The sequence below is a fragment of the Musca autumnalis genome, unplaced genomic scaffold (assembly GCF_047663935.1).
Source record: "Musca autumnalis isolate F117 unplaced genomic scaffold, ASM4766393v1 scaffold_1, whole genome shotgun sequence".
Taxonomy (NCBI): Eukaryota; Metazoa; Arthropoda; class Insecta; order Diptera; family Muscidae; genus Musca; species Musca autumnalis.
In genome coordinates, this window is record NW_027411644.1 from 43402316 (window position 1) to 43429706 (window position 27391).

Below are 27391 nucleotides of genomic sequence, written 5' to 3' on the forward strand. Positions count from 1 at the left end.
ATCTAGTAACTCATTTTTAACACAGTTGCAGTTGACCACTTTTCATTTGGATTTGGATGACAATAAATAATTATGAAACCAAAACCAATATGGCTCCATTTTTTCCTATAGCCCCAATATAACGGTACCACCCGATTTCAGGTATTTTGAGGATTTTATCTTCATTCTTAGCCCGAATTGGCCGAATTGGCGTTCCCAATGGTACAGACACTTCCCCACTAAAAATTGTGGTACCACACAATTTCCGGGATTTCAAAGTTTTTATTTACACTTACGGCTAACATTGCAATGCATTGGTTGTAATTTGTTTATGGGGTTCTGATTGGCCAAAAAAAAATTTATTTACTAAAAAGTTAAAAATAAAAATTAAAACACAAGTAAGAGAGGGTTATAGTAGGACAGGGCCGACCCTGTGATACCCCACTCCACTACACCTGGGCACTATTTTCCAAGGAATTCCTTTTATATGATTTCGACTTATTTTAGCCGTCCGTTCATACATACATGAGTTGATATACACGGAAACATACCAGAGATATAAAACATACATACATATCGTCACCATAAATGCCCGAAGACGTAACCCACATGAAAATCGAAATTCATTTTTTGATGGAATCTGATACATAAAGCTAAAATACATGCTCTGATTTTATAAGTTTTTTGCTCATTTTATAAAGTTTTTTGCTTCTCCTGTAAAGTTTTGGTTTTGTGGGTTACGTCTTCGGGCATTTATGGTGACGATATATACGCCGCCTCTACTGGAAATGTAAGATATAAAGACAAAAAAGTCAATTTACTTGTCTCAGGAACAATGGACTTGCACAAAAAAAAATCCGCCGTCGTAAAAGGGGCCGCAAGGCGAACATTTTCCAAACAAATTCAAAACGGTTCGAGAAGAGCTGTTAAACTATACTTTTCGCAAAGGATTGGGCCGATATAGTCCATATTCGAACCTAATATATGCATAAAAGTAATATTTCCACATCCCTAGTTTGGAACAATTCGGTTAGTCCCTTCTGGAGCAATCGTGCGAATAATTTTGAACTTTTGTGGGGGTAATTAAAGGAAGTGGTAGACCGAAATGGTCCATCTTCTAACTTAAACTAATTTTGGAGACCTAAAATTTGAAACAAATAGGTTGATTCTTGGAGGGTTATCGTGCGCATCAGCCAGCCAGACAGACGGACATGGGTAAATCGACTAAAAATTGTCTGAAATAGATTTCGTCTTAACTCATTGGCCTCAATGTTGAGGGTATAAAAAAATATTAAAAGATTTTAGAAATAGATTTAGATTTAGAAACCTGGGAATCTTTCTTTCATGATTTGAAAACTTTTTTATCATGATTGCGACATTTCGTAACATGGAATGTAAATGTAGTTCTATGCAAGAAAAGCACAACAATAAAAAAAACTCTTATATGTTAGGTAGTAGTTCACTTATCTGTTCCAATGTGAAACCGACCTCCATACCAAATTTCGTGACGATCGGTCCATAACTGCGGCCTAGAGTTTGATTACAATTTATAATGGACAGACGGACGGATACACATCGCTATATCGCTTTATATCGTCGCGATATGAAAAATGGTATATAACATTGGGGGTCTACGACGAATATTTCTTATAATCCCCTTCCCACATTTTGAAGTAGGGTATAATTTAGCTACATTGTTTTATTTATAAAAGCTCTAAAAGCTAGGAAAATATCTTTCGCTTAGCATCGAGTAGTTTCTTCTTCTTTATGATGGAGTCTCTCAAAAAAAGGCTTGCATATAAATTAAAAATGGTGACAAAATTAAACGGCAAACGTTTTATTTGAGAGGCTCCATGATAAAGAAGAATATACTAGTTGATGTTAAGCGAAAATTTTTTTTCTAACTTTTAGAGTATTTATAAATTAAACACTGTAGCTTAATTATACCCTCCACCATATTATGGAGGGTATAATTAAAACATTGAAATATTTATCGGAGACCCTATAAAATATACTACGTATATTCTTGATCAGGGTAAAATTCTAAGACAATTTAACCATGTCCGTCCGTCTGTTGAAATCAAGATACAGCTCGTTATTTTGAAGATAGAAATTTGTAATTTGGCATAGAAGTTTCTACTACTCCTAGGATGTTTGGTATTGTAAATGGACCATATCGGTCCACGTTTTGATGTAGCTCCCATAAAACGGTACCACCCGATTTTCGGTATTTTGACTGTTTTAGCCTAATTATCACACTGAAATGGCTGAAATTTGATACTTAGTCATCGTTGGGGGTATAAAACTGTTCCCCAGATATTTGCCGGTACAGGTCCACGCCTTCATATAGCCCCCATAGAACTGTACCTCCCGATTTCCAATATTTTGAAGGTTATGGCCTTAATCTTCCACAGAAATGGCTGAAATTTGGTATTTAGTATTTGTTGGGGGTATACAACTTTCCCTCAGAAATTTTTCGGTAAGGGTCCACGCCTTCTTATAGCCCCCATCGAACGGTACCTCACGTTTTTCGGTATTTTGAAGGCTGTGGGCACAGAAACCGACCCAAATGGCTGAAATTTGGTATTTATTCTTTGTTGAAGGTAAAAACCTTTCTGACTGAAATTCGTCGGTATAGGTCCACGTTTCGATATAGCCCTTTTTTCGTAATTTTGAAGGTAGTGAGGTCAATATCCCACCGAAACACTAAAATTTGTTATTTAGTCTTCCATGGGGTTATAAAATATTCTAGAAGTGAATTATGAGCATAAGTCAGCGGGTTCCTATATCCCCCATAGAAGCGTACCTCTTGATTTTCGGTATTTTGGAGGAAGGCGACAAATTTTCATAGAAGCCCAGACATTCTTCTTTTAGAAGACCAGAAGGCCAGAGTTTACTGGAAACTGACAACAAAAAAGAAACGCAGAAATAAGAAAGATCTTCTAGTTGAAGGCTATTAAGGCATGGGTACATAAGCTGCTTCGCCTGCTTGCCTGCTTCATTTCTGACATAATAAAATTAAAAGAATAAAGCAAAAAGAGCAACCTAGTTCGAAATTGGCTCGGCTTTCTTTATTCTTTTATTTTTGTTATGTCAGAAATGAAACAGACAAGCAAGGCAAACAGGCGAGGTAGCTTATGTACCCTGGCCTAGGCCTTTAGAATTTCTTATGAAGAATATTCATTCAAACATGTGAAGAATTTGAAAGTGCCACCAAATTTCAGGTACTTTGTTTGTATCTATATTTACGGTCTAAATTCGCTGTTGGCATTTAGGATTCCTAATGATCAAACATTTATCCATCTAAAATTTCGTACATACGATATAGCCTCTATACAACGGCTCCGCCCGATTTAAGGCATTTTGAAGCTCCAATCTAGAACTCCCAGCACCTAGAGTGTGTACACCTAATTGTAAAGAAAGAAAACTATTTATTATACCCTCAGCATTTATGCTAACGAGGGTATATACACTTTCATACGGGCAAAATCTGCTCATCCAAATAATGGTTCTAGACCCCAAGTATGTTTGGACGAAATGTGTTTCAGACAATATGGAGTTGATTGGACAATGTCCGTCCGTCTGTCTGTCTGTCTGGAGCGCACGATAACTATCGAACGGATGAACCGATTCGGTTCAAATTTTGGCTTTCGTAATATTTTACCCAAACTTAGTTTAAGTTCGAAGATGGGCTATATTGGTCCATTCCTTCCGATACCTCTCCCACAAAAGTTCGAAAATGTTGGGAAAATTGTGCGCACGATAACTCTGGAAGGGAGGAACCGATTTGGTCTATACTTTACCCATCGTGAAATGTGTACGAGACTTAGATAAGGTTTTAATATGGACTCAATCGGTTCACACCTTCGAGTACCTCCATACGGCGGTACAAGTTGCATCAGGGGCAAGTCCACACTTTCTGAGAAAATAGCCTGAAAGTTGGAAAAACCCCCTATGACACCGTGTGAGGTGGTTGGAGCGCAAGATAACTCTCGAACGGATCTGCCGATTAGATCCAAAATTTGGCCTTTGTAATATTTTGTCCAAACATAGTTTAAGTTCGCAGATAAGCCATATCGGTCCACTCCTTCAGGTACCTCCCTCACAAAAGTTCAAAAATGTTCGGAAAAAACATTCGTACGGTAACTCTTGAATAGAGTGGCCGAATTGGTCCATACTTTACACATCCTAATATATCTACCAGATATAGATCAGGTTCAAATATGGACTATATTTGTTCACTCCATCCGGTACCTCGCACACAAAATTTCGGATAAGTTCACTTTAAGACCTGCTATCGAATCACTTTGATTTTTGTTGAAGCAACTTGCATTCGCTGCCTCAATTACGATGGTAGAAGTTTTTTCAGGGGCAAGTCCATACTTCTTGAGCAAACAGCCCGAAGAGTGTTAAAACCTCCTAGGGCAACATATGTAGTGGCTGGAGATCCACTTCCATAATGGTCAATGTCGATCCATTCCTTTAAGTATCTCCTCCGCAAAACGTTTGATCTTTAATCCTAATCAACATTTTTGTCGGTTCATACATCCAAAATTTTTAAAACCCCCTAAACACTTATGTTTTTTTGGAAATTTTTTTTTTTTTCAATATACACAGGCTGAGGCTATATCACTGTCAGCAAAGCTGACTGATACTTTTATACTTGTTTTTAGTTTTTTTTTTATTTTATTTTTTTAGTTCATAATATTTTGTGGTGGAGTGTATTAAAAGTTCGGCCCGGTCGAACTTTCTTTTCTAAGTTCTTTTCATGCTAAGTTAAAATTGTTATGAAACTTTTAATGTAATTGGAAAATATTTAGACGAGTTAATAATATGGAATGTGACTAGACGATGGACCTGCTGCTTGTCGATTTCGAATCCCAACGACATATACACGGATCAGCAAATGCAAACAAATAATATGTTTGGGTGTTTGAAACAGTTTCTAACATATGTATGTTTGGATCCAAACACATGTTATGTTCCAAACTGTTGCAAACAAATAATATGTTTGGATCCAAACATATTTTGACCATGGTTTGGAAAACATCCACATGTTGCGTAAATAAAAAATTCGGTTCCTCAGAAAACATAAGTTTGTTAAAAACTCATAATTTTGTTCGCTACCCATCTTAATGTGCCCACATTTTGATTTGTGTTGATTTATTTTTGGCAGCCAAAGAAGGCCATGTGTTAATACCGGGAGTAATTATAAATTATTTTTTATATATTTCCTCTTCAAAAATTTTATTCTTAGGTATAGAAAGAAAAACAGCAAGAAATTCATTCATTATAACTCGAAAAAAATAAATTTCCATTTGGACCATCCACATATTTCGCCACATATTACACTAGTTTATAACATGAATTATAATTAATTTTTGGAAAATATGCGTATCGAACATCGAGACAACAAAATAAAACATACTTGTATGATTTTTCGGATCGTTTACGTTGTTCGGCATTTCCATATTGTTGACGGGTTTGTTTTGAACTTTTCATTTAATTTACACAGATTTAAGGCAGCACTGTTATGTTTTAAACAAATTCCTGTGAAATTAATATTGAAATGCTTTGGGATTTTGTATTTCAAATTCTGCTTTCGTTTTCATTAACGTGCTTATCAATGACTCAGAGGGAATTTTTATTTTTTATTAAAAACTAATTTATTATGTGACAACATTTTATGATGCCGTATTTCATTCACATGCTATCATTTGATATTTGAAATATTTTTATTGGATGCTGGAAGATTGAATATAAATTTAATAATTTCTAGAAATTCATCACATTTTTCACTCGAGTATCAGATATCCGGATATCCTACACTTGTTCACTTGTTTGCTCGTTCGTTCAATTATTATTCACTACTATGTAATTAACTTCCAAAAATTTTGCAATAAATTTCACGAATTCCTTTGCCGTACCGTTAGGAGGACAATTTGTTTATTATTTGAACAGATTTTCTGATTATGTCGTTTTTTTGTATTTTAATATCCGATCAAAATTTCAGGAATTCACTTCGTTCCTTTTTGTTCTCTTTCCACCTCCTGTTCCTCAATATTCCTATTTAAATATTGCTATTGCTATTTTTGTAGCATATTACACGTTAGCCATGGCATCGAGAGACTAAACGCTTGACGAAATATTATTCAACTGACCGACAGACATAAGTACATTATTCTGTAAAGCGTTCTGTTGTTGCGTTCGCGAGAAACAAACACTGATGATGATGGTCGTTATTTTCATTGCCACACGGTCTGGTGGGGTACACTACTACCATCATCCTCATCACCATCAACATGGCTGACGGGACTGAACTAAAGTGGCATCGAACTGATGGGAGACCAAAACAATAATAACAAAAACAGCCAAAATTATCAAAAATTCTCGATTAACAAAAAAAAGAATACAATATTCAAATTTCTCTATTGTGAATAGAGAGGAACAGATCGTTGATGTGTGGTAATTTTTTCCGAGATACACAGAGAAAATGCAAAAAGGAAATGATCGATTCGGATCGTTTCCTTATAGCATTCTAGATACGCACTCCTTGTCTCTTCATAATGCCGCAATATTGTATATCACTTAAAAATCCATGGTACGATAAGGAGTGTCGAGTGCAACCCTGCAGTCAATAGTATTACGTAGCGCCAAGGAAGTAGTATGGAGATCTAGAAAAAGTCAAATACCGAGCACACAACCGAAATATATTTTTTCCAAAATGTCTGTGGCCTTTTTAGGAATTATGATCAAGCCGACTAAAAATACAGACATTTTTGGGGTATTTATCGTAACTGTTTGGACGTATCGAATAAATTCGGATGTTATGCTAATAAATGTTATTTTTTTAAAAAAATGGAAGGACATTTTGGAATTGGATCTAATTTTGAGAGTCATTCCTTTCGATAGTTCTCCTTATAAAAATATATTTTTTAATAAATAAATAATTAATTGTCCTTGAAAGAATAATCGTTAAAAAATCCATGGTCCTAAAAAAATATTTTTAAAAACCATAAAAATATTTTTTAATCCAGGAAACAATTATTAAAAAAATCCACGACAAAAATTGTCTATAAAAAATCCATAAAACAATATTTAAAAAAAAATCACGAACATATTATTTTTAAAAATTCACGGAAATAAATATAAAAAAACAACGACTTATGGTTCCTAAAAACATAATTTTTCAAAATCCACAAATTTTTTAAAATACCACGAAATCCCCAAAAATTTTTTTTTTTAAAAAATCCACACAGTATTTTTTATAAATCCACGAAAAAAATATTTTTTTAAAAAAATCCACGCAGTATTTTTTATAAATCCACGAAAAAAATATTTTTTTAAAAAAAATCCACGCAGTATTTTTTATAAATCCACGAAAAAAATATTTTTTTTTGAAAATCCACTAAACAAATCATTTTTTTAAAAATCTACGAAAAAAAGTATTATTTAAAAAATGCACAAAAATATTTCGTTATTAAAACATCCATAAAAAATTATTTTAAAAAACTCACGATTTAGAGTTCTTGAAAAATATTTTTTTTTATTCACAAAAAAAAAATCTTTAAAAAATCCATTTATTTAAAAAATTGACAAAAATAGTTTTCAAAAATCCACAAAAAAACATTTTTTAGGAAATTCTAGAAACAGATTATCTTATCTATATATATATATATATATATATATATATATATATATATATATATATATATATATATATATATATATATATATATATATATATATATATATATATATATAAATGGTGTAAAAAATGTATAGTAATTCATAAAATAAAATGTATAGTAATTCATTTTTTAGGAAATTCTAGAAACAGATCATCTTATCTATATATATATATATATATAAATGGTGTAAAAAATGTATAGTAATTCATAAAATGAGAACGGCTAGGCCGATTTCTGTAAAATTGTTTGTCAGTTATTCGTATTTTCGAGGAGAAGGTCTTTAGGGAAGAAAATTTTGGAAAATCTCTCTGGAAAAGTCGGAAAATTGGAAAAATCGAAAATTGAGTTTTTGTATGAAATTTTATTCCTTAATAGCGAGACGAAGTTCGCCGGGTCCGCTAGTGTTTTATAAAATATGCGAAAAAAAAATATTCTTTAAAATACACAAAAAAATTATTAAAAAATCAATGAAAACAATTTGTTAACAAACCTACCATGTATGGTACTTGGAAAAATATTTTTCTAAAAAATACACGAAAAAATAATTTTTAAAAAATACACTATTGATGTTTCTTGAAAAATACCACAGAAAAATTACAAAAAAATCAACAAAAAATATTCATTTCTTAAAAATTTCCGAAAAAATATTAATTAAAAAATCCACAAAAAATATTTATTAAAAATCCATAACAAAACTACTTTAACAAAACTATTTTAAATCTACAAATAACGGTTCTTAAACGAAAAAAATTTATAAATGTACATTAAAAACTACACGAAAAAATATTAAAAAATTAAAAAAAAAACAAGTAAGCAAAGGCTATAGTCGGACGTGGCCGACCATTTGATACCCTACACCTCTACCCCCGGGAATTAGCTTTCAGCAAATCAAAATCCCTTTATGGAACAAATAAACTTATTGTAAGAAAAAACTTTGTGGATTTTGCCATCTTATCACATCAAGCTTAAATAGTAATATGTATAATAATTGTTCCACAAACATCCCATAAGGATTCACCAAAATTAATATTTAAAAAAAATGAACGGTAGCGACACCGAGTACAATTTGAAAAGAGCGAAGCGACCCCATGCTGCAATATATCGCACCTGTTCAACAAAAAGGTAGTAACTCAAAATGTCATATTTTTCAGTAGAGACAAAAGCTGTTGATACATAACTAGTTACTCTGAAGACATGAAAAGTGAAATACCGGTATTTTTTGACGAAAAAGTAGACAAAGTAATGTTAGATTTTTACAGTGGGTAGAGTTAATCAATTTCAAATTAAAAAGTTAAAATTTTTAGTTACTACCCCTTTCTTGAACAGGTGCGATATGTTTAAAATCAGAAATCCCATAGAACCGTACCTCCCGATATACGGTATTTTGAAGGTTGTGGCCTCAATATCAAACTGAAATAGCTGACATTTTGTATTCAGTCTTCGTTGGAGGTAAAACAAACTTTCCATATGATATTTGTCGTTATATGTCCACGTCTTCATATAGCTCCCATAACCAGAACCTACCGATTTTCTGTACTTTGAAGGTTATGGTCTCAATATCCCTCCGAATTGGCTAAAAATTGGTATTAAGTCTTCATTGGGGGTATTAAACTTTCCATCTGAAATTTGTCGGTATAGGTCTAGGCGTTCATATATGTAGCTCCCATACAACGAAAGCTCCCCATTTTCGACATTTTGAAGATTGTGGCTCTGGTTACAGATTTCTCTATTTTATTGACTTGTCTGAAGTGAGTTTCAAACTGAAAAACTTACACATAAACATTTTAGAAGATATTATTGAAAAATATGTAGCATACGAAGATATGTGAAATGTAGAAATTTTCCATATGCAAAAATAATATTTGCATATGTATATATTTTTGCATATGTGATACATTTCGATTGGAATTTAATTAGAAGCCAAAAATATGCAAATTTTACAAAAATAGGTGTTGCATAAAATTCCGCTGTCTACATATCATTGAGCTGATATTAATCGGGGTGCTCTCATTGATATGAGAGAAGGCTCCCTTGTCCCTACTGGGATGTTTGTGGAACAATTATATACAGTACATTTTAAGAAATATTCTTAAATTTGAAAATTGGCGTTGTTTAGCAATTTCTGCTACATCTTTAAATTTTGGACAATTGGACAGGTAATATGATAGGGTTCCACGCAATTAGTAAGAACTGGGAATTTGTCTGTCATGATAGAGACAATTTGTAGCATGGGAGAAGATGTGGTTCTCTTCACAAAACTCATTATATCTTAGGTAGTAGGTCCGTTACCAAGCACACATATTATTACAATTTTCATCAGAGGAAAGATCGGTAGTTAATTTTTCATATATAGGCGACTTTGTCGGTATATGGCCCCCAAGGATTCAAATGTGGACCAAAAATAAAATGTTTTTATTTAGCATACAAAAGTAATGGTCCATTGCACCCGCTAAATAATATCAGATCATCTTCAAAAATCGCAGGAATCTTCTTTGACCTAAACCCCTACCTCGTGCAAAATTTCGTGACTATTGATCTATAATTGCGACCTCTAGTATGCTTTTGATTACATTACAAGCAAAACACTGGATATATTAGGCTGTAGCTATGTTATCTGACCATATAAATCCACATAATTGGCATTAATTGAAAGGGTAAGAGTTGTCCTTCCAAATGTTATTTATGTGGGCGGAATGTGTGGTCAAGGAATAAAGATATTACCGGTATATTAAAAATTTTCACAATTTTCACACAAAAGTTGTGGTCCATTTAACCCTCTAAACATCATCCGATCACCATCTCAAATTGCAAGCTTCTTCTTTGTCATATAATCTTACATTATTTAAAATTTCGAGGCGAACGGACTCTGAAATAAATCGAATAAAAATTTTTTTTTTGGTCTATTTCACCCGCTATATATTTATCGATCATCACCAATAAGAATAGGGATCTATTCTGGCCTGAACCCGACCTCCATACAAAATTTCGTGACGATCGGTCCATAATTGCGGCCTGGAGCGTGTTTACAATTTATAATGGACAGACGGACGGACACACATCTCAAAATCGCTTTATCTCGTCGAGATATGAAGATTGGTATACCACATTGGGGGTCTCCGACGAATATTTCGCGGTGTTACATGAATTTTTACCAAAACAAACTTATAATACCCTTTCCACATTGTGGTGTAGGGTATAAAAATCCACGCAGTATTTTTTTAAATCCACAAAAAATATATTTTTAAAAAATTCACGAAAAAAATTATTTTTTAGAAACCCACGAAAAATAAATTGTAAATAATCCACGAAGCAAATTATATTTTAAAATATGTACGAAAAAAGTATTATTTAAAAATTCCACAAAAATAATTATTTATTAAAAAATCCATAAAAAAATTTAAAAAAAAATCCACTTATTAAAAAAATCGGGAAAAATATTTTTCAAAAATCCACTAAAAATATTTTTAAAGAGATTCACAAAACAGATTATTTTATAAAATCTTAGAAAGATTATTCCTTAAAATCCACGAGAAAAATTCTGTATTACAAATCAATGAAATCAATTATTTTAACAAAAACAAACAAATCCACCACTTATGATTCTTTGAAAAGTATTTTTCTAAAAAAATTCAAAAAGAAATTATTTTAAAAAAATCAATTAGAAACATTATTTAAAAAATCCACGAATATCTATTAAAAAATCTATAACAAAATTACTTTAAAAATCCACAAAAAAATTATTTTTAAAAATACATGAAAAAATATTTTTTTTAATACACGAAAAACATTTAAAAAAATCCACTATGTAATTAAAAAATACACGAAAAAAATATTAAAAAAAAAAATCAAAAAAAATATAAATTCACAAAAATTTATTTTGTTTTTAATTCTAAGAAAAAATATATTTGTTTAAATTTCAAATAATTTGAATAAATCAACGAAACTAATTATTTTCTTATAAACATATAGGAAAAATAATATTAATTAAAAAAATCCACGCTTTATGATTCTTGAAAAATATCTTTTAAAAAAACCACAACAAAAATATTTTTAAAAATTCCACTTTTGATGATTCTTGGAGAAATATTTTTTTTTATTTTTAAGTTTTTGCCTTTTTAGGGCGAAGACCATTATTTGTGAAAATTTTTTACACACATGTTCAAAAAAATCAAACTGCTAATAATAATCTAATCAGAACCTCTTTAAATACACACTTAAAATCTTCATATTGCGTTGTATAACACTAGACTATACTACCTGCTAATATGGATTTTTTTAGGATTTATTTCAAAAGGTTCCTGTTAGATCTATATAGCCACTTTGATTTTTTTTTGAGAATGTGGGTTAGGCAGTTTTGGTGCTGAGCGTCTCAATTAATTTATTTATTGATCGAGCTATATGACCTTAAGGTATTCTATTGAAAAATTGATATCTATCGAAGTCCTACACATTGTTTTTTTAAATCCACGAAAAAAATATTTTTTAAAAGTTTCCACAACATTTTGCTAAAAAAAATCTACAAAACAAATATTTAAAAAATATTAAAAAAATCGACGACAAAAATATTATTAAATTTTTTTAAATTGATTCCTAAAAAAATCTTGAAAAAAATGTAATTTAAAAAATCCAAGAAAAAACGATTGATGGTCCTTGAAAAAAATATATATTTTTAAACTCCACGATTGATGGTCCATGAAAAAAAATATTTTTTTTTAATTCCACGATATATATTTCTTTAATTCCACGATTGATGGTCCCTGAAAAAATTGATACTTTTTTATTTCCACTATTGATGGTCCTTGAAAAAAATATATATTTTTAAACTCCACGATTGATGGTTCTTGAAAAAAAAAATATTTTTTTTAATTCCACGATATATATTTCTTTAATTCCACGATTGATGGTCCCTGAAAAAATTGATACTTTTTATTTCCACGATTGATGGTCCTTGAAAAAAATATATACTTTTTATATTTTACGATTGATAGTCCTTGAATAAAATATATTTTTAAATTCCACGATTTATGGTTCTTAAAAAAATAAAGTGATGGCCCTTGAAAAAAGTTTTTAAAAAAATCATCGATTGATTGCTCTTGAAAAAAATATTCTTTATTAAATCCACGAAAAATGGTCCTTAAAATAACATATTTTTTTTTTAAATCCGCTATAGATGGTCCTTGAAAAAAATATTTTAGAAATATCCACGATTGATGGTCTTAAAAAACTTCTTTGAAATTTCCGAAAAAAAAACCTTTTACTAAATTTTGTTTAAAAAATTCCTGATTAAAACTCCTTAGACAATGTGCTTTAAAATTCCTTTCGTTCCTATTGGTGGCTACGGTTACAGAACTCCACTTTCGAAAGAGTTTCAGCAGTCCTAAATTTTTAGAAATTTCAAATTACAATTTAAAACATCCCGTGCTTTTCTCCCAGTGTAATATAGTTTGCCAAAAAACAAAAACCCCGAACATTTCACTAATGTGCCATACGGCATCAACAGTATATGACGGGCGCGCGCTCGCTCTATTTATCGACATGGCGGCAAAGACTAACAACAGCAATAGCAGGGGCTATATTGCGGCTACTAAAATGATTTCCATAAGAAAGCTTCTTACATACATACATAACAAACAAATCATCATTTTTTTGAATGGATTCAACAAATGGTGGGAGACAGAGAAGTGTGTTGTTAGTTGGTTTACGACGCTCACACAGATCATGCAAATGGACAGAGAAACAAACAGAACAAAATGCGAAATACTAAATGAACTTCTTCTGTAGTTGTTGTGGGCTGATGCTGCTGTCATTTTTCAAAAGTGTAATAATGAATGTGCGTTGCGAACGCCTTTTTCTGAAAATACAAATTCCAAAAAAAAAACTTATTGTACTAGTCAAGTAATTCCCCTCCAATTTAAGGCGAAACAAAATACGATTTGTTTGCATGACCCAAAAGGAAAATGACGAAAATATGCAATATATTGATGAATTGTGACACTAAACGACAACACTTTTAGGCGCCAAAAATAATACAAAGTTGATAAATGTTTTCGCGCAGAGAATATAAACAATTTTTAAAATAGTTTTTTGTTTGACGAGATTTAGCTTAAGAAATATATGAACGTGTGCGTTTGTTTTTGAAGAGAAGAGTTTTCAATGAAATTCATAATGTAACTTTGTTGAAAGTTAGATTGTATATCTAAGATTTTATAAGAAACCATGTAAAAAGGATTTGTCGACAGCTAAGTACCCTAAGCCACTGAGAGTACAAAAAAGTAACAGGTGGGTGGACCTAACTGTCTTATATCCTTTATTAAAAAAAAAACAAGTAAGAACGGCGTTAAGTTCGGCCAGGCCGAACTTGCTACACCCTCCAACACAAGTTGTATTGAAGTAAAATGGAACAATTAGTTCCCTTTCGTTTGTGAAGAAGACTAAATACCAAATTTCAGCAAGATCGGTAAACCAATGTGGCTAGCCTTCAAAATACCGAAATTCAGGAGGTATCGTTCAATGGGGGCTATATCGAAACGTCGATCTAAACTACAAATTTCTGGCGGAAAGTTTTTAGACTTAAAGAAGAATAAATACCAAATTTGCGATATTTCGGTAAAACCTTCAAAATACCGGGGGATATAGGAACCCGCTGACCTATTATATTGTGGAATATTAAATAACCACATGGAAGACTAAATGAAAATGTAAATCTTTCGGTGGGATATTGACGTCACAACCTTTAGAATTACGCAAATCGGGAGGTACCGTTCTAGGGGGGCTATATCGAAACGTGGACCTATACCAATGAATTTCAGTCAGAAAGGCTTTTACCTCCAACAAAAACTAAATACCAAATTTCAACCATTTCGGTGGGTTGCTGTGGCCACAACCTTCAAAATACCGAAAATCGGGAGGTACCGTTTTATGGGGGCTATATGAAGGCGTGAACCTATACCGACAAAGTTCTGAAAGAAAGTTGTATACCCCCTACGAAGACTAAGTACCAAATTTCAGCCATTTCGGTGTGATAATGAGGCAAAAACCTTTAAAATATCGAAAATCGGGAGGTACCATTCTATGAAGGCTATACGAGGTGTGGACCCATACCGACAAATTTCACATGAAACCTTCAATACCCCATATGAAGACTAAATACCAAATTTCAGGCATTTCGGTGAAATATGGAACCATTTTTCGTTTCTTGAAAATATATTCGTTAAAAAAATCTATAATTGAAGGTCTCTGAAAAAAATATTCTTAAAAAAATCATTTAATGAAGGCCTTGAAAAATATTGTTTAAAACCCATGATTGATGAATGTCCCTTGAAAAAATTTTTAAAAACCCACGATTGATAAAGCTTAAGAGATTATTTGTTTATTCATAAAAAAACTATTAGCAAAATTTCTCAAAAAAAATTTAATAAAAAATCCCCGAACAAAAATCGACGACTTATGGTTCTCGATTTTTATAAATCTACGATTTTTTTTAATTCCACGATTGATGATTCTTGAACTTTTTTTAAATCACAAGAAAAATATTTAATACAAGTAAGAAAAGGCTATAGTCGGACGGGGCCGACCATGTGATACCCCTGGGAATTAGCTTTCCACATATAAAATTTCTTTATTGGAACAAGTACTTTGTGCATTCTGGTGCCGTATCACACCAAGCTTAATAATAATATAATAATTTTTTCACAAACATCCTAGAAGTGACAAGAGAGACTTCTCTCATATCAACGAGTGAGTGTACCCCGATTCATATTCACTCAATGATATGGGACCCACAGCTTACCTCCGAGTCCGAACGGCGTGTCCTAACACAACACTTGTAGAGAAGTTTTACATGTCTGAAATACTCAGAAAATGTCGCAAACCTGAAGGATACTTGCCTGGCTAGGGAACCGTTTTGAAAAAAGGTGCAATGCGACCAATGCTGCAATGTATGTATAAAAATCCATTTGGACAATTAAAACGTTAGGGCACCATGTAATTTGCAATAATGCAAAAACTGGGAATGGGCAAATATGGTTCTCTACACAAAACCCAGTATATATTAGGCAGTAGGCCCGTTATATATCAGACACGAAGATCAGTAGATCTATTTCCATATGTAGTCTTCTTTGCCGGTACATGTCCTCCAGAAAATAAAATATAGAACATTTTTTTTACCCGCTAAATATTATCAGATCATCATCCAAAATTGTAAGCATCTACTTCGGCCTAAAGTCTTACCTCGTACAAAATTTCGTGATTATTTAGCTATAACTGCGTTGTTCTGGTCGGTTCACTAAAAAGTATCGCTCCGGTAATGTACCACACATGTGTTTTTTTGTGATTTATGAGGAAATATGATTTCTTTTATATGCTTTCTTGGCAAAAAGTATAGTAAGTAAAATACAAGATTATTTAAATGTATCAATTTTTAAAATGAGAAAATTGGCAGGCGCTTAGACATATATAACTTGTAAAAAAGGGTTAAAAAAATACTTGAATTATAAAATCACTTGCATGAACGAATTAAGAATAATGTCAGTATCATGGTGTAAATAAGATGTTTATTTGCGACAAAATCAATTCATATAAAGGTAATATATGCTAGATTAATTTTACATGTTCCAACAAAAAACCACAGTCGGAGCACTAAAAATCGTATTGTTTTGCAGTCCATCCATCTGAAACGGCATTTCTATTACATGTTTGACGTAAACAGCAACCGTCTGTTGAAATCAAGAAACAGCTCGCAATATTTAAGATAGAACTTAATAATTTGTAAAGACGTTTTGATATAGCCCCAGATTTTCGGTATTTTGAAGGTTTCCGCGTCATTATCATAGCGAAATGAACGAAATTTGGTATTAATTCTTCAATGGTGGTATACAACTTTTCTCCCGAAACTTATCAGTACAGGCTCACGTTTTGATATACATAGCCATTACAGAACGGTACCTCCTGATTTTGAAGGTTTTAGCCTCTTATCTTATGGAAATTGCTACCGTCTATGTTTTGATATAGAATGGTACTGTCCGAATTTAGTTGTTTCTAAAGGTTTTAGCCAAATTATCCTACGATGTAGCTGAACATGTCTTTAAAGAATTGTCGGTATAGTTCCTCGGTATTTTGAAGTATTTTACCACATTATCGCACCAGCGCACAGTGGATACACCCATTGGCCAAAAATAAAAAAAAATAAGTCAAAAATTTGGTACAACATCTGGCAAATCTGACAGCTATGACATGGACCTTTTTAAAAATATATATGGTAACATGGGGCGCCTTCGCCACTGGGGCGGGTACGCCATCGCCGATTTTCTCGCAAAATACAAGTGCTAGAAAAAATTCGTTAGAGGCAAAATTGTGAGTTTGATGAAGATCTATCATCTCCCAAAAGTTGGCAGTTGTGTCATAAGTATGATAGCGGACGCACGCGGTTTTGTGTTTTGAGGGTATTGGGAAAAATAATTATGGTACATGCTTTTTGTGATATCTTCTTTACCTTTCGTGATATCAAAAACATATTTTATACCGTTAGAAGACAACTACTGAAGAATAGAAATCCCAATAATTTGCATGAAAAAAAACAATAACATATGTCAATATATTCATATTATGAGATATGTTGGGGGTGGGGCGCCTACGCCATGATAGGGGTGTGGTGGGTTAATGTCAGAAATTTGTCATGTTTAACTTTAATTATTTATGCCATAGATATACCACACTATAATGTGAAGTTAAAATCAAATAGTATCATAAACGTATCTTGTTTTGGTTATATTATGATTTTTGTACCTAAATTCAAGGAACCTATTTCAATTAACCGCTAGAATCTGTTACTGTTTGTGAATTTTAGAATCATTTTTGATTATTCAATAGAAAACATGTTCCTTTTTCGCATAATGTTGATATTTAAGGAAAAAGTATGGTAAATTACAGTTTTAGAGTCCGTTGGAAAATTTTCAATTTCGATGGCGAAGCTGCCCCATGGGTGGGGAGGCTTCGCCACTTTTTAGACATTTTGTAAATTCTCAAAAATAATATTTTAAAAACAAAATTAAAACCACTTATATATCAAAACTTATAGTCAAGATACGCTTATATTTGTACCAAAAATAATATTTGAAAAAACTTTAACGGTGTCGGTATGAGAACATTTTGAACAAAAACGTGGCGAAGGCGCCCCATGTTACCATATATTTTTGTTTCATTCGAATAAGAATAGCTTCCAAAGTCGGAACATTTGACTAATATTTGTTGTTGTGAATACAACCTATATTTTAAGTACAAGTAAATATATTCAAAATATCGCGAAACTAATACGTATAGCAAAATATTATAGTGGATTTTGAAGGAGGAGGTAATAGCTTAATTTTCATTAAAAAATAGTGTTTTAGCGTGTTGTGGTATTCTTAGTAGCTTCATATTTCCTTAGTGTATTTTGTAATGACAATTCGATCATATATTTAAATTTGGCCTAATAGTCCGGTCAAAATAGACATTGAAATAGCAAAAATTCCCACAAAGCTGAATTTTGGTGGAGAGCTAGGGATTGCCATTAGAAGCAACGTCCTAAAAGTCCCCATCGATCCCATGAGTGCAAAAAAAATTATTCGGGGTCAAAGGTCAAAATTTAAGGGTTTTTAGGTTTTCGGATTTATTTTTTGAAAACGGTTGATCTAATCAAAAAGTAACTAAAGTAAATATTGTAGGCAGAAAAATTATCTACAAGTTTGACCCTTAAAATTTTTTTCTTAGAAGGAACCATTCTTGAGATATAGCTGTTCTAAAAAACACATGATTTTTATGCACTTATAAGGGAAATATGCACATATTCAGACGAACCGGCTAAAATAAGCGAAGTAATCGGGTCTGTCCCCCAAAAATATATATATTTTCTTGAAGAGAGAAATTATAGCTATCTTCTAAAAAAAATTTCAACAAAATCGGAGTGTGTTTAGTGGAGTTATTCAATGTTAGAGTCATTTTATGCAAAAATAGCCCATTTAACCCACATGTATAATCGAAAGCCCAACGGGAACGACCCCAACGAAAACTCTCCGTTTTGTCCGAAGGTAGGGATTGTTGCGCTGGATACGGAAATGTATAATTTTCAACGGTTGCGGATCCGGTTCGCCGGTTATTCGACCAGAAAGGCCAAATTTAAAAACCGGATTAGACCCGGTTCTACTGAACCGATTACTGCAAAGTGGATATCGTTTGAAAGCTTACGGAAGTATCTAACACATAGTGTCGTTACTTTAACCGGTTCGCCTCACAATGTACTTACGCGGCTAATTTTTTATTTGACCTTTAGATCGAGATATCTCGAAAATGGTAAGTCTTTTTTAAGAATCATAAAGACCAATCTTGTAGACAATTATTGAATCTACAACTTTTACTTTAGCGGGCTTTTGCTAAGAATTACCGTTTTTGAGAAAAATTAAAAAAACCGAATAATGCCTCCAAAAATGACCTTTGACCCCGAATAACTTGTTTTGCACACATGGGATCGATGGGGACTTTTAGGACGTTGCTTCTAATGGCCAACCCTAGCTCTCCACCAAAATTCAGCTTTGTGGGAATTTTTGCTATTTCCCCCTTATACGCATGTCTATTTTGACCGGACTATAAGGTTTTAGTCATGATGCCCACTAGTGCCCATCTCGAGAATAATTTTCCAAAGTAGGTCATGGGTTTAAGATTATTCAGTATTAAAATCAGACATCTTGTGCCAGACTATAAATGATGGGCCACTGACTAAATCTGCCCTAGAAGAGGGTTTCTATGGATATATTAGCGTATAACTCTGTCATCTGACCACGTACATTAACATAATTGGTATCAGTGGCAAGATGAAGAAATCTTCTTCCAAATTTGTTTTACGTTGGCGTTACGTGCCCTCCAAGAATAACGCTATATTATTATATTATATTAAAAATTTTACAACTTTGACTTTTGACTAAATTGGTTGGATTTTATGTTGTTTTGGAGATTGTTTTGTTTCCCCAAACCTATTTTTGTTCATTTCATTTTGTATTAACAGCATAAAACAATTCTTACCGTATACCTCCTCCAAAGGGAAAAGGGGGGAGAATGTTACGCTCGTGGTTTCTTAAAACACTCTTCGCAGCAGCACAAAGCTGTAACCGGCGCATTGGCGTGATTTTTACACTCTAAATATTTTGGCCACTGTCTCCATGCAAGTGGGTCCTCTGTGCAGCGTGGTTTAAATTTAATACTTAGTCTTCGCTACGGGTATAAAATTTGTCCAAAAGAAATTTTCGGTAGACCACTACTTAGTATAGTCCCCATATAAAGTTACTACACTATTTTCGGTATTTTAAAAGTTTTACCCACATTATGCTACCGAAATTACTAAAATTTGGTATTTAGTATTCGATATGAGAATACAGCATATCTACAAACAATTATGGGCATATATGCAAGTTTTAATGCAGCCCCTTATACGAGATACGCCCAATTTTTTGGAAGATTTTTACCATTTCGAGGACTCTAGCTTATTTTTCATACAGAAAATAGTAGTATTTTTAAAATTAAAGGTTTCAGGAGATCAGAAAGTTTCTCTACGAAAAATGTTAGCTATATTTTAACATATTGGTATTACCCCCATACCACGGTACATCACGATTTTGGTAACATTGAGGGCTTTAGATACATTTTCCCACCAAAATAGTTCTAATTTGTAATTTAGGGTTTCTAACGGTTAAAAAACTCTAAAATCTAATGTTACCGTACTATTACTTTCGTACATCGGGGTTTCAGAATGGAAGATAACCTATACCGCCCGATGTAGTCTTTTCAACGATTTTTTTACTAAAGTGGCTGCAACTCGGTATTTCGAATTCTCAATGGGTAGAAAACCTCCACGCATCAATATAGATTATTATTTTTAATGTGCCTCCTGATTTTACGAATTTTAAATGATGTAAACTAGATCGACCAAAAAAAAAAAAACAACAAAATATGATTGGAACTCTTACCCCCTAATTTTTTCCAGTTGGCCCAAAAACCTTATATATGAAATTTTATGACGATCGCTTAAAGTTAACCCGTGTCACCCGGGCGATCTTTGTTTCCATAGTAATTTGTATGGGGCCAAAGGTGAATTTTCACCAAAATTCTCTAAAACCTGCATTTATGGTCAAATCGATGAAATCCACATGTTTCTCAAAATTTTCAACCGATTTATAAATACATGAATATAACATTTCTATAACACATGAAATCTTGAATTTTGTTTACATGTGTGGTACGTTATTTTCTAGTTATCCGATCAGTTGAACACTACGATTTTTATACCCTCCACCACAGGATGGGGGTATATTAAGTTTGTCACTACGTTTGTGACTATCCAGCAAAAAAAAGTCATTACCAAATAATGACTTTATTCAGTAAATTTTTGCAGTTGTAACTACTTACTAAATGACCGTAAAAGTCATTATTTTAACATGGGGATGTCATAGGGAGGAAGTACTTCCTTAAATGTGTGTTTTAAGTACATATTTAACCACTTACCAGTAGTCAAAAAAAGCTAAAAAGCATATGTTCTATTTTTAGAACAAATGTGGTGAAATTATATTCAAATTCAACATTCCAATTATTTTTTATTTTTATTTCTTCTTTTTCTTTTATTCCGCTTCCTGCCGGTGTCGAACACATGAACTTCTGATTTCTAGCCAAACACACTACACACTAGGCCACTCGTACAAATAGTAAGGGTTGTTTAAAAACATCCATGTATATCAAAATTTCTTCGTAATTTTGTCAACAAAAAACTCCCATGCTGACGGTGAGCTTTGAACACACAAACCTAGGACTTGTAGTCAGACACACTAGCCCTGTGCCACCGTACTTATTCCTTTGTAGGTAAGTAGTAAGTAAGGATGTAACTAGTTATATGTTACCTGTTATATATGTACTGTCTGATAATGCGGAGGGTAATGAGTACGCATTACCTGGTAATGCAGAAAGTAATGACATGTGCCTACCAAATTTTTGCTGGGTACTCGAAATAATCATTGTAGACCCCGCAAAGTATATATATTCTTGAAATAAAATTTGTGGTGGAGGGTATAAAAAGTTCGGCCCGACCGAACTTAACGCTTTTCTTACTTGTTTAATGCTCCGACTGTGATTGCTTTTTACGAGTTGATCTTTGCCGCAAATAAACACGGTAATATTAGCCTTATTTTTATTTATTAATTCATAGTATAAGTTAAATAAATCACCGTCTGGGTTTTATTTGACGTATACGCAAAGGAATTGATATTTGAAATACAATGGTTTTTCATAAATCTAAACATACTATAATGAGCCTTTATTTAAAACTAGCTGACCCGGTCCGCGTTGCTGGCCCGTTGTTTGGGTTCTCCGTGTAAACTTTAGTTATCTATCCAGTATTGATACACCCATAATTAGGCATCCCTCTAGAAACTTCATAATATAAATCAATGTTTTGACATAAATTCCATATAATGGTACCCCCCAAATTTATGATATAAAATCTCTTTTATTATACCCTTCACCATAAATCGACAGTTTAAAGCACTTTGTGACCCACATATCGACGCCTCCAAACAATAGTATGCTAAGTCGACTTAGCATGTTTTCAAGTTCTTTACATTTTTATATTTAACGTCCTTTAACTTAAATACTGTCAAATTTTGGTAATGATCGGACAATCCAAACAGAAGTTATAAGCAAATATTTACTTAGCATAGTACTGAAGGTCAAGGAAATTTCCAAACTTTTAGAGATTGTCCTGCAAAACTCGCTTTTCAGAATTAGCAAACTATTATTTGGAGGTGTCGAACGTCCTTTAACTTAAATTCTGTCTAATTTTGGTAATGATCGGTCAATCCGAACAGAAGTTATAAACAAATATTGACTTAGCATAGTACTGAAGTTCAAAAAAATTTCCAAACTTTGAGAGTTTCTCCTGCAAAACTCACTTTTTAGACTTAGCATACTATTATTTGGAGGTGTCGATATAATGGTCGGTGCACGTCAATTGACATTGCTATATATTGGATTGTTGGTCTCGGTTGGGGTCGTAATTATTACTGCAAAGAATTGTTGGTATAGGTCCACGTTTTGATATAGCTCCCATAGAACGGTACCGCCAGATTTTCGCTATTTTTGAGGATTTAACATCATTATCACACCGAAATGGCTGAAATCTGGTTTTAATATATTTTAAAGAGGAGAGCATAAATATTCGTATCGACCGAAAGACACGCCTTTTTATTTGTGCTCGGTATGTAACAGTAATAGGTTCACGTTTTGATATAGCTCCCATAAAACAGTACCTCCCGATTTTCGATAGTTCAGAGATATAGCCACTGTTCAGTATACGTCTTCGTTTTGGTATAGCTCCCATAGAACGGTGGCGCCTGATTTTCGCTATTTTTGGTGGATTTAACCTCATTCAGCCCGATCGAACGTAACGCCCTTTTTCTTCGCGCTCTATATGCAATAGTGGTAAAATACCCCTCAGCGAAATGTATGTTCCTTCGGGATATGTATGGCAACATTTATATAATTCATAAAAAAATTACTTTTATAAATTGTAGTTGTTGCTATCGAGATTTTGCTGTATTTAAAAAATGTATCTTTACCTAGCTATTCCAAGGACTGAAATCAATGCTCATGAAGTTTCACTTCCCACATTTTGAGATTTTATCCGTAATTATAATATTTTCAAAAATCGAACATAATCGCGGTATTCTGATTCCAATGATGATATTGTATTGTATATCAATAACTTTGTCTGATTTCCAATGGATCTTTCTGGAATTTCGATCTTGTGACATCTCAAGTTATCCGGATTTTACTGTATTCCAAAATGTGGAGTTGATCGCGCTGTCCCACTTATTGTTAGTGTTCAGCGTTTATAGCGTTTTTTAGGCACACTTACAAAATTATGTGTATTATCTGAAATAAAAAATTTGTGTGCAAATTTTGTGATGACCGCGATATTTCACTTTTGGCGATATTTCACTACCGCGAAGACCATTCAGGGTCAAGACTGTAATTACGGTAGTATTGCAAACAATCTGTAAACAATACGTTCAAAAATATCATGGACTTCAGATTTTTAAAAAAAAAAAAATTTTTGAAGGAGAACCTCCGGTCATAAATAGCTCACGACCGCGCTATCCCACTTGTTCAAGCTAGTGTTTATATCATTTTTGTGTCACGCTTACTAAAATTATGTATATTAATTGCAATAATACAGTTTTGAAAACTTTGTGATGACCGCGATCATTCAGGGAAAACAATCTGTAAACAATACGTTCAAAAATATCAAAGATTTCAGATTTTCTTAAAAACATTGTGGGGGAGGACCACCGGTCACTACTCCTAGCCGTATAAAAACAGCTTACGACAGTTCTAATTAATTGAAATAATACATTTTTGAAAATTTTGGGATGACCGCGATTTTCACTTCCGCGACGACAATTCAGGGTCAAGACTGTAATTACCATAGCATTGCAAACAATTTGTAAACAATATATTAAAACGTATCTTGAATTTCGCGGTTTTCTTAAAAAAATTGTGGGGAGGACCACCGGTCACTACACTTAGCGGGATAAAAAAATAAATTACGACCTATTCTCAGACCTAAAAACTCCACATACAAAATTTCATAAGATTTCCCAATCGATTTTTCGGAATTTCTATATAGTGACATCTCAAGTCATCGGGATTTTACTGTATTCCAAAATATGGCGTTGACCGCGTTATCCCACATATTGAAGCCAGTGTTTTAGCGGTTTTGTAGTCACGCTTACTAAAATTAGGTATATTATCTGAAATAATAAATTTTTGAATAATTTGGGATGACCGCGATATTTCAATTCCGCGACGACCATTCAAAAAAATATATAGCCTATTTCCACCACCGGTGTTCCCAGTACATTATCTGAAATTTTCAAGAAAATCTATTCAGCCGTTTTTGAGTCTATTCGGAACATACAAACAAACAAACATACTAACATACACACATTGCCTTTTATATATTAGATAGGGGACACGGCGAACTTCGTCTCGCAGTTTGTTAGGTACACAACTTGATGGCTTTGATTCAAACCTATAATACTATTACTGCTATCACCTTGTTCAATGTCAAATATTTCTTTGTTTTGAACTGTTTAGGACGATCATTGAAGCAGATGCACATTAGATAATTGTACTTTCTACAATTGTCAGTTTGACGAAGAGAGAAGGTACTGAGAGGCAAAGTGTTTTTATTTTCCTCGACTCTCTCTTCTTTAAACCGACAATAGCCTCGAAAAAATTAGGCAGCTGTAAATCGGGACTAAGATATATTTTTAAGCAAATAACACGTTTTGCGATGTAAATAAAAATATTTGGTAGCACAGTTGAAGCAAAATAATATCATAACTCCCCTATTCGTTTCATAATCTATGGTTTTTTGCAATTCTTGTTTTCAACACTGAACACGATATTTCACTCAAGCAATTGAATAAGAAGGAAGGAATGCGATCGTAGGAATTTGAATTTAATGCTGAATATAGTGCTTATTTAAATTTGCGTTTTAATCAATTAACCTATTTTGAGCAGTGGGATCCGATCGTTATCAGGTAACCACCTTCGTCTGCTTTTTTTCTGACTTCTCTGTTTAACGCGATCTCCCGAATTCTGCTTGCATTCCAAGTTCGGAATTAGATGCAATGGCTCTGTTAACACGGACAAATGCGGTATTTGACTGAGACTGTACAATGCAGTACTTGGTACATTGTTTCCGTACCGACTGCGATTACTAAAGCCTCTTTGGTATTTTTTCTATCTAAAAATTTAAACTTGCTTTGTTTAAATAAATATTTATAGAAAACAAATACGATTCTCACAGGCAAAGTGATTAAAAACAGACTGTAACTTTCGGGAATTCGTTGCTAATGACCACATATTCTCTTGTCCGATAGGTACAATAAATTTAAACATTAAATTCGCGAGGTTATAAAGAAAAACAACAAATTGCAATATTGTCAAAGGTGCATTAAATGCTCTGAAATATCGCGATTTGATAACAAATTGGTCCAGAAATATTTGATCTTGATTTAAAATAAGATTAAAACTATAAATAAATTATTACGAAAAGCGTAAATGTCATTATAACAAATAAAATTGAATAATGCTTTACTGAACTTCAATGCATTTGGTGCGGAAACTTTTTCTCGATAGAAAAAGAATGATACCATATATCATTGTAGTTTTTTTCTACACGGCTATGCGGTGGTATTTTTGATATTTGCAAAAAAGTTATAAATCTAGTTTACATATGTATGTATTTGGCCATTTGTAATTGCCTTCCAGCTCTGCGGGAACTAAACTGATTGAGTTCATACTCTTTTTCAGGGGGGATATCATTTTTTAGTATCGTGTTAGGATCTGAATAGTATCAATATATATCTGGTACAGCTTAAATTTTATACCGCATCAATCGGAAGTTGATCTTTCAAAGTGTTTTTACTTACATTTTAAAATACACATATGCCACAACCTCACTCCCAATGATATTACATCGGAGCTCTTGATTTTTCAATTAACCCACCAATTTTGTGGATTTGTACCTTTTTCCTCAAAACTGTGGAAACCACTTTTGTCGTTACCATCTTCATCTTTTCATCGATATCTGACCGAAACCTCCACTAATCTTTACAAACTCAAAACTGAAATAAATGAAAATCGATTTGATTGTGAATAAAAAATTCTATACAACTTTCAAAAACTGACAAAACAGAGGCGTACAATGGACCAAAAAAGTGTCCAAATAAGTGTCAAGGTATACTCCAAACGCGAAGCTCGATAGAAATTTGTGGAAAAATTGACAATATTTTTGCAAATTTTTCGCAAATTTTCGCGGTTTTTTAGGTTTTATCATTTTCTGCCATGAGACCATTCCGAATTGGTGCGAATTGTCAAAATCTGTTCAGCCATTCCCGAGTTATAAGCGTAGTAACTAACATCATCCTTTTTTATATATAGATTAAAAATTTGTCGATCCATAAAAGACTGTTATTATGTTTTTTTTTGAAAAAAAAAAAAAACAATTAAAAGGAACTTCAAAGGTCATAAAACCCCGTCTAAGATTTGCTTATACGAGAAAAAAGCTGGCTGCAAGCCATTCCACAACGGTGGCATCCCGAAACGCTCTCCTTATTTTTATTTATTTTGTCTTAATAAAAACATATCAATGAATATTTTTCACCTCAATACACCAAACATTAAGCGTAAAAAACGTCAATGCTGCATGTCCTGACCAAGCAATTGCAAATACGCACATACATACATATTTATTTTAAGGCAACAACATTATCAGCTCGTAAATCTTAATGTGAACCATACGCAAGTAATTTACTACAAGGCATTTTTCTTATTTTTGCCCCTCAGTTGTTATTCCCACATAATTTTTTGTTTTCTTCGGCAATTTCGGCTGTCATTCAACAAGTATTCGAATTCCGGTCGATGTTATTAATACCTTGTGTCAATTGTCCATGGCTCATAAAAACGCCACAAGTAAAAAATCAATAAAAATGAATCTTCTTTGGCCAAGAGAGAAGAAAACAACAGAAAAAAGTGAAAAGAAAACTTTATAAAATAAATTAAGAATTTTTCAATTTCGAACGTTGTGTTTATTTTTGGTTCCTTTGTGGTTTACCATAATGTGAGGCAACTACTTGTCG

General features: G+C 32.8%; 1 protein-coding gene across 10 annotated transcripts in view; it reads right to left on the reverse strand.

The window, feature by feature from the left end:
- Positions 1 to 27391, reverse strand: part of LOC141397482 (uncharacterized) — a 163681-nt gene that overhangs the window by 61606 nt on the left and 74684 nt on the right. The window contains exons 1-2 of one of the 10 annotated variants that reach the window (XM_073973886.1): positions 6141 to 6348; positions 5408 to 5724 (exon numbers count right to left, since the gene is read on the reverse strand). The exons of 6 other annotated variants lie outside the window; for them this stretch is intronic. In XM_073973886.1, coding sequence (XP_073829987.1) covers positions 5408 to 5481 — 74 coding nt within the window. In that variant the 5' untranslated portion in view covers positions 5482 to 5724; positions 6141 to 6348. Of the gene's footprint in view, positions 1 to 5407; positions 6349 to 27391 lie in introns of those variants that run through there. 3 more of the 10 variants (XM_073973861.1, XM_073973852.1, XM_073973877.1) reach the window with 3 other exon arrangements.